Below are 9,592 nucleotides of genomic sequence, written 5' to 3' on the forward strand. Positions count from 1 at the left end.
CAATCTGAAATCTGTGTAGTTCTTATATTTTAAATGATGTGCATGCTGTATTCTCTTCTTTGAGTTTGAAAATGGAAATCTAGTAAAATTCTAAGCAAGATTCAGAAAGTTTGTACCGTGGTTGAGAATTGTGAAACCTCAGGCACAATGACCCATGAGTTTGAGTTGTTAGAAAGTAATTACCCAATTTTACAGGGCACTTTAAACTTCGACTTACCCTACTTTGTTATATATCCATATGTTCTGAACTTTTTGACAGGTTTACTTCCTGTTAGTTAGCAGGTTTCTTTCATGTTATTTGGTGTATTTTGTCATAGTTGTGTGTGGTCTGAAGTGTGTTATATGGAATGACTATATCTCCTCAATGAACTGATGAGCATATTTCCTTGCCATATGTCCAGGCTAATCTCTAGATGTGGCTTGACTGTAGATACCGCCAAAGCTGGGGCTCCTGGAGAATAGTTTGTAAATACATGTCAACAGAGATACTGTAAATCGTCTGCCGTAGTGCCATGAGGTGATGAAGAGAATGGCGAGTATGTCCTTGAATGCCATTTTTTTCCAGAAATCTGGATCATCTTTAAAATGCAATAGACCATAGTCCAAATTCAGTGGACCCTTAGATTACGCTACTGCTAGTTATGCTCTTTTGATTCCATGAAACAATTGTTTGAAGTTTAACCTGTATCGTTCTGTGGATCTATGATAGGTGTATTGAACATTTAAAAAGCTACTGATAGTTGCTCTCTTTTGATTCCATGAAACAATTGTTTGAAGTTTAATTTGTTTTGTTCTGTAGAGCTATGATTCCATGAAAAAAAATGTGCACAGCTTTTATGGTGGGGTTTGTGTTCTGTAATGTATGAAGGCGAGAGAGTGAACTGGATGGAAAAAGGAAATGTAACGAGAGAATGGAATAAAGTTCTGCATTTAATTATCAACAAATACAAATAATGTTTCGACATCAGTCTCGATAAATGTAGCATACAAACATCTACGTACTGTAACGTACACAAGAAAATATAGCATAGTGTAAGCTGCTTAAAGTGCCATCTCAGCCTGCAAGGCAGCTAGTTCATCATCTTCTTCGGCCGATGGCTTCTGGAGAATAGGACCATTTGGTTGCCTTCCTGCCGGGAGGTGCACTGGAGCTGAAGAAGTTGCTGCAGGCTGAAGAAGTTGTTTTTCCAGCTCGATACTTTCTAGCTCTTCAAGTTCTGCTTCCAGTTCATCCTCATCAAAATCTGCAATTGGACTTGATAAAGCTTGCTGGATCTGTTTAATGTTCTCTGTCTGCTCATGAACCTCGTCCAAGGTTTTATCCACTTCATCTATGTTTATTGCTTTATGCATTGCCTTCATCGCAGCCGCGCCAGTTCTCAAGGCATCTACAGTTTCGGAGGTAGATTTTGCAGCTTCTAGCATCACCATCTGATTATGGACACGCAATTGATTGTTTCCGTTGCTCTGTATCTGTTGTTCATACACCTTCTTCATCTTTAGAGATTTTATAGCAGCTCTTTTATTCTTATCTTTGCTGAATCGTTTGGCCTTTTCATATTCAGCGGCAGCCTTCTTTTGTAGTACTTTCTCCTGTTTCGCAAGCATGTCAAGTTCATCGCTTAATTTTTCCAAGGCCATGACGGCGTCGGGTCCCGTTTTAGGTTTCCCGAAAAGCTTCGCAAACATGGTTGGTTCTCTACCTTCGGGAAAGAGATCTCTATCCAAATATGTGGGGGCTTTGATTCTGAACTACAACAAAACAACCAGTAATAGCTCCGTTTATATAGAGGACTAGACCCTATCCACCAGGAATTAGGAATTGTCTTGTAATTCTATCGAGACAAATAAATCTACCACGACAGGGACACTAGTAATAACAAATTGTTTCTCTTCCAAAGTGAAACCAAATTCTATAGTCTCGCAATTCTGTAGTGTCGCGCCTTCCTTCATTGCATATCGCGGGACGCGGGGTGTCCTAAGCTGAAACGACTTCCAAACTTCCTCATGCAAAATAAACCACTGGAGTATCTTCTCATCGATCATAGTGACAGCTTTGTATATATATATATTTTTTCTTCTTGTTCTTTTTTCTTTTTTAGAATCTTTAGGTCTAGCAAGCAACTTTTAGTAAATACAAGTTGGGGTCTATTGATTCTAACTACAATCAATAAGGTTTAAATTGGAGAAGTCTTATATATACCATGCAGGTTTAGGAGTCGTATCACTTGAATTTGATTGGAATCCTTATAATCATTGGATTGAGTAAGGATGATAAAAGTAACGTATAACCATTGTCATCCTACTCAATCCGGAAAAGACTCAAATGGATGGTGGGGAAAGCTATAAAGAAAGAGCATAAAGTAATGCATACTAGGTGATCAAGTGAGGTTAGTGAGCTAGATAGATAAAAAAAAGTAAGAGGTAAGGTTTCTATTCACCGTAAAATATGAATATTGTTCCGAGAGAATTACTATTCTATCCTTATGTGTGTCTTAGCCTAATAGGTTTCCTGTTAAGAGATAGATTAGCATCTCCGTAATAGATTAGGATTCCGAATCCTACGGGATTGTGGTTTTGTAAATGCCTATATATATGCCACCATATCATTCAATAATACACAATTATTTCATCCTGCATCACGTTATCACGCACTTTGCCCTAAAACCCTGAACTTTTAGAGCCCTAAATTTTTTTTCTTCTCTCTCTTCTCCTCTACCGGCCGCCGTCGATTCCAAGCTCCGGCATCTCCTCGCCGGCGCACCTCCTGCTCGCCGCCCCTGCAGCCGCCGCATCGCTGCCCCTGCAGCCCTCCCCGCAGCCCCTGCAGCCAGCCCCGCAGCCCCTGCACGCAGCCGCGCAGCACCGCAGGGTCTCCTCCGCATCTGCTCCGCAAAAACATCTTTTTGCCCCGCAAGTCCCCGCATCAAAGCATTCAAAATTGCTCCTCCCGCATATTCACGCAAGAGACGTGAAATTCACAAGCAAGGACTTCGCTCAAGATAAGCTACTCCCGTATACTACAAACCTTCAAAGGTAAATTTTTCATAAACGTTCCCGCTTTTGAACGTATAGATATATTATATCGGGCGCTATTAGCCTTCTACTTGTCTTCATTCCGGCCTTTCTTATAACGCCGATGAGACTATAGAGGGATGGGTTTCCCCTCTTGGTCGATGTTTTCTGTGTGACGGTCCTGGGGGAGTTACGATTGTTTTGAAAGGGAAGTTAATCGATTTTCGTGTGGTCGCCTAAGTGCACCGCTGTTTTGGGTGCGATCATGAGTATCGCCGCTTCCATCAATTTTTCTTGTGACCATATATGTCACCCATTCTAATTCCTATTATACTTGAATCTAATCGATTCCGTATTCGTTTTGTAGATGTCATCGCCATCTCGACCGGAATTTGGCCTTCTTGATCTAGAAGAAAAGGAATACCACCGCTGGGTTTCCGACATGGAACTCGCTTTCGAGAGCCGAGGGATTGAAGGCATGTTTGCCGACCCTCCTGCTGATTTCCCACCCATGGCTAAGACTCAGACTCTCATCTTTATGAGACGTCACATCCATGCAACTCTCAAGAGGCAATACTTGAACGTAAAAGATCCTAAAGAATTATGGGACAAACTACGCTTGCGGTACAACAACGTTCATGATAAGCTTCTTCCTGAATTGACCGTTAGATGGGATAACATCTGTCTATTGGACTATAAGAGAGTGGATGATTTCAATCAGGATATGCTATGCTTGCAATCCAATCTTGGCACCGTTGGTGTCATCAAGACCGACCTAGATCTTCTGAATAAGATATTGGACACGTTTCCAATCAACTATGAGGTTCAAGCTCATACGTACCGCACTCATGTAGAGGAAGGGAAGATCCGGTCTTTTGCCGACTTAATGGCACTCTTGGCTAAGAAAGAGAGACATTCTTAGATTCTCCTCAACAACAACAATAGACCTGTTGGCACTAAAAGAATTCCTACGCCACAGTCTAACTATGGGAAAGCTCCTAAGCAAAAGAATCAATCAAGGAATTTTCCATATCAGCACCAAAATAACAACTCTCGTGGTGGGAGGCAACAAGGCCGATCTCGGCCTCGGTCCAATACTTGGACCCGTGATGGTGGCGGCGCCGCACCCTCTGGGGGAGGCCGTCCCCGTCCCAAACTCCAAGGAGGCCGTGCGCCTCCTAATGCCTCCACTTCCGGTCATGGCAAGTCTCCATGCTTCAAATGTGGCTCTTTCAAGAACTTTAATCGCGATTGTCGCGCTAGCAAAGAGATGATCAAGGCTTACTCCACCTACAAGAAGTTTCTACAACCCGAATCGAATCATGTGGATGAGGACCATGAGATCGAGACTCACCATATCTCCATGAAGCCCGAGCCCCTTGCTTCTAAGGCTAGGCATCCGGTTGCTACCATGGATACTCCCGACTTTGATTAGTCGTTTTAGCTTCTTTAGCTTTATGATTCAAGTATTGTTATGGCCGACCGCCATTGTTATTTTCATTGACTTTGTAATAGTCTTTTGATTTTGGAATTAGAAGTTCATGTGTGATGTATTAAATATTGGCATTCAATAAAATTTCTCATTTCTTGCTTACAAGACGATCTCTTTGAGAATTTTATTTACCTGACACTTAGCATGATGATCAACGTGTGCAACTCACGTGGTTTTTAAATTGGACGCTTTTGGGTCACATGGGACCCCAATAGCACTACATTGTGAATTTGGAACTTAAAATTCGGAAAACGAACCTCGGAACGTCAAAAACGACGTCGTTTTGCCCTTGGCCGAACCCGGACACTGTTCCAACGTTTCCGGCACGTTTTGCCGGCATATTCGCCGTCTTCCGGAAATTTCCCGGCGTTTCCGGCACCGCCACCCGGTTCCTGCCGGCGTCCCCTGTCGGACCTGAAGTTCCGGCCTCCATACCGGCCAGTGTTGACCGCCGCCGGCCGGTTTTCCGGCAATCGGTCCGCCGGTTTTCCAACGAGTTTTTCGACGATTTTTTCCGTCGTTACTCGTCATTTTTTCGGCATATTGCAGCAGTCCCTGCTGCCACGTTTTCCTCGTCCAAAATTCACCCGGTTTTGAGTTCTTTTGACATTGTTTTCCGGTTTTCTCCAAGTCCGTTATATGCACTCACCGGTACTCTTTGTGTGTGTCTTCCACACCATTTTTGGATGGTTTATACCACCCTAGTTTACTGTTTGGTATTTCACTGCTTCAATACCATGATTTCCAACTCTTTAGTTGAAGAATGTAGTACTATTGCCATGTGATACATTCGATGGGATCAACCTTTGTTCCGATTCCCATTCTTACAATATCCTACGGCGTATTGTATAGAATTGTTCCCGTGTCGGTGACTCTCTTAATTGTCATTTTGTAGATGTCCCGCGGTGAAATCGAATGTCTAGCTGATTGCGGAACCACCCACACTGTCCTACGGCACAGGCAGTTGTTCACGGATCTAGTGTTTTCGACTTCTTCGATGACTACAATGATTGGCTCGAAATCCATCATTCAAGGAAAAGGCACAGCTTCTTTCATGTTGCCTAATGGTACGACTCTTAACGTCATAGACGCTCTTTATGCGCCGAAGTCTCCCCGCACCTTGCTAAGTTTTAAGGACATACGTGCCAATGGTTTTCACCTCGATACTTATGTTGAGAATGGAGAGGAATATCTTTGTGTTACCTCTGAGAAAGCAGGTCATCGCCGCATCTTAGAGAAGATGAAGAGTCTTGGGAATGGTTTGTATCTTACTTCCATTCGGATCTTTGAATCATATGCGGTTGAACGCAACTTTTGTGATTCGGACTCTTATATGCTTTGGCATGCCCGTCTCGGGCACCCTGGACGTGATATGATGATTAGAATTCTTAAGAATTCACATGGTCATCCATTTTTCAAGTCCCGGAAGCAATTAGAGGATCACATCATCCGTGCTCCGCACGGTGAGGCCGTGCCTACCCATGCACCGCATGGTGTGGCCGAGCATGCCTCACTCGGCAGCTCCACGGCTTTCATGCCGTCGGTGGCAGCATCCCCTCCTTCACAGGAGCTTGTGATGCCTCCCGTGCTTTCAAATGCCTCCATGGCAATTTCTGATGCCCATCGCTCGTTTTGAAAAGCTTGTTCTCTTGCTAAATTTCAAGGAAGTCCTTCTTTTGCTAAGGCTTCCACCGAGAATATTCTATTCTTACAACATATCCAAGGTGACATTTGTGGACCTATTCAACCAGAATGCGGACCTTTTCGATATTTTATGGTATTGGTTGATGCATCGACGCGTTGGTCACACGTCGCTTTGCTATCCACAAGGAATGCTGCATTTGCCAAGTTATTAGCTGAGATCATCAAACTTCGGGCTCACCACCCCGATTATCCTATCAAATCCATTTGTTTGGATAATGCTGGAGAATTCACCCCCAAAACTTTTGATGATTACTGCATGTCTATTGGGATCGAAGTTGAACATCCCGTTCCTCATGTTCATTCACAGAACGGTCTAGCAGAGGCTACCATCAAGCGTATTCAGCTTGTTGCTCGGGCAATGGTTATGGGTACTAACTTGCCGGTCTCTGCGTGGGGATATGCAGTGTTGCATGCAACGACACTTATTCGTTTCTAACCCGCGGCTAACCAAGCGTTTAGTGCGTACCAGATGGTAACTGGTTACGAACCTAATATTTCACACTTACGCATCTTTGGTTGCGCCATTTATGTGCCTATTACGCCTCCGCTGCGTACTAAGATGGGTCCTCAGAGACGATTAGGTATCTATGTTGGCTATAATTCCCCAACGATTGTCCGCTACTTAGAACCAACCACCGGAGATCTCTTTACTGCAAGATTTGCAGATTGTCACTTTGATGAGACATGCTTCCCATCGTTAGGGGGAGATGGGAATGTTATCATTCCAAATGAACGTCAGGAATTGACGTGGTGTGTCCCCACTATGTCTCATTATGATCCCCGCACTGCTCAAAGCGAGTTAGAAGTGCAACGCATTATCGACCTCCAGAAAGTCGCGGATTCGATGCCCGACGGCTTTGTAGATATTGCTAAAATGACGAGATCAAACATACCCGCTGCGAACGTACCGGCAAGGTTGGGTGTCCCGAAATACGGGCGTGGAAGACAAGCTCTTGGACCTAGCAACGTTGACACCGCCCCTGACAGTGGGACGGAGGCCGGCGGCGGCACCACCGTACGCCGTGGTGTTGCCGGCGCCCCTTGTGGGGACGATGCCGAGATGGCCCGGCATGGAGCAGCTTCGGCCTCGGCTCCTCAAAGAAAAAGGGGGAGACCGATAAACTCTAGGGATTCAAAACCTAGAAAGAAGCGAATGACTAAGGCACAGCGCGTCATCAACGATGAATCACCATAGTATGAAGTTGTCTCTGATTACAGCTATGTCCATGAATCAACTCAAGTGTTACCGTGGGACGCTATGGAACCTTGTTTGATGCCAGAGAACAACGAAATCTCAGTGAACTACACAAGTGAGCAGTCGGTCCGAAACCGAGCCACTACATACATTGAGCAGTCGCTTATTCCGTCGCACATGAGATCATATCTGAAGACAACGTTGAACCTCGCTCTGTAGCTGAATGCGAACGCAGAGCAGATTGGTCGAAGTGGAAGGAAGCAATCCAGGTAGAACTTTACTCATTAGCGAAGCGAGAAGTCTTCGGAAAGGTTGAATTGACTCCAAGAGATGTCAAACCTGTTGGACATAAATGGGTCTTCGTTCGTAAGCGTAATGAGATGAACGAGATCGTGCGCTATAAGGCAAGACTCGTGGCGCAAGGATTCTCACAACGACCTGGTATTGACTATGAAGAGACTTATTCTCCTGTTATGGACATCATTACCTTCTGCTACTTTATTAGTCTGGTAGTGTCCGAAAGACTAAACATGCAGCTTATGGATGTGGTCATAGCTTATCTCTATGGGGATCTTGACGCAGAGATATACATGAAAGCTCCAGAGAGACTACCTTTACCTCCATCAAGTGCCTCCAGACCACGGAGTGCTCATGCAGTCAGATTACGTCGTTCATTGTACGGGTTAAAGCAATCCGGAAGAATGTGGTACAATCGGTTGCATCAATACTTCGTGAGAAGGGGTTACAAGAATGATGAACTATGCCCATGCGTGTTCATACGAAAGACAAATTCCAGATTCGTCATCGTTGCGGTCTACGTTGATGACATGAACATAATCGGTACTCTTGATGAGATTGAAGAGACCATGTCTTATTTGAAGTCGGAATTTGAGATGAAAGACCTAGGGAGGACGAAATTCTGTCTCGGCCTTGAGCTTGTGCATAGGGCCGACGGCCTCTTAGTGCATCAGTCAAATTACACACAGAAGATGCTTCGACGTTTCAATATGGATCTATGCAGTCCATTGTCTACTCCCATGGTCGTCCGAAGTCTAGATATCAAGAAGGATCCCTTCCGTCCTAAAGAGGATGATGAAGAAGTTCTTCGTCTTGAAGTTCCATACCTTAGTGCGATTGGGGCACTATTGTATCTTGCTCAATGCACTAGACCGGACATATCTTTCGCAGTGAACTTATTAGCTAGATTTAGCTCCGCGCCTACGCTACGTCATTGGAATGGAATCAAGCATTTATTTCGATACTTGAAAGGTTCCCTTGACATGGGATTGTTCTACCCCTATTGCAGAGAGAACACCGCCACGGTATCTCCCCACACCACCGCCGTCGCCGACCCCGGCCTTGCCGTCGTACGCCGCAGCGACGCCGCCGGCCGCTATGGCGTGGAGACCATGCGCGGTGCCGAGAGCAGCAACCGGTCCCGTGCAGCTCTTTCCCCCGATGCAAAGACTCCAAACAACTTGTTAGTTGGTTATGCCGACGCAGGGTACCTCTCTGACCCTCACAAGGCTCGTTCTCAAACCGGTTATGTGTTCACCATTGGGAATACGGCGATATCTTGGAGATCCACAAAACAAACTCTTGTTGCTACTTCTTCGAATCACGTGGAGATCATCGCTCTCCATGAAGCAGTTAAAGAATGTGTTTGGCTACGATCACTTGTTCGCCATATTCGTGATTCTTGTGGATTAGTCTCTACAACTGATCAACCTACGTGCATTTATGAAGATAATGCTGCTTGCATAGAGCAGACAAAGTTAGGTTTCATCAAGGGAGACAACACCAAGCATATTTCGCCTAAGTTCTTCTACAACGTTCAACAACAGAAGTTCTTGAATGTTCAGTTCAGAATCCAATGTTGCGGATTTGTTCACCAAGTCTTTGCCTAAATCTACTTTTGTGAAACATGTGAAGAGCATTGGCATGTGTCGTTTATCGGAATACTAGAGTTTGGTAGAATTCAGGGGGAGTCTACATCACATGTTAAGATCCTTAAGTAGTTGGTGCGTTGTGCTCTTTTTCCCTTCGATCAAGCTTTTGTTTTACCCAAGAGGTTTTTGTTTTGCTTGACAAGGTTTTTAAAAAGGCAACGATATGTGCACCATGCAACCTAGGCATGCAACACAAGGGGGAGTGTTCCGGGAGAATTACTATTCTACCTTTATGTG

The 9,592-nt window shown here is 44.6% G+C and overlaps 1 protein-coding gene across 1 annotated transcript; it reads right to left on the reverse strand.

Moving 5' to 3' along the window:
- Positions 1–1,041: 1,041 nt before the first annotated feature.
- Positions 1,042–1,731, reverse strand: LOC126795154 (vacuolar protein sorting-associated protein 32 homolog 2-like). The gene has a single exon (XM_050521985.1). The coding sequence runs from the start codon at positions 1,687–1,689 to the stop codon at positions 1,042–1,044; it is 648 nt and encodes a 215-aa protein (XP_050377942.1). The 5' UTR covers positions 1,690–1,731.
- Positions 1,732–9,592: the final 7,861 nt, after the last annotated feature.

The sequence above is a fragment of the Argentina anserina genome, chromosome 5 (genome assembly GCF_933775445.1).
Source record: "Argentina anserina chromosome 5, drPotAnse1.1, whole genome shotgun sequence".
Lineage (NCBI taxonomy): Eukaryota > Viridiplantae > Streptophyta > Magnoliopsida > Rosales > Rosaceae > Argentina > Argentina anserina.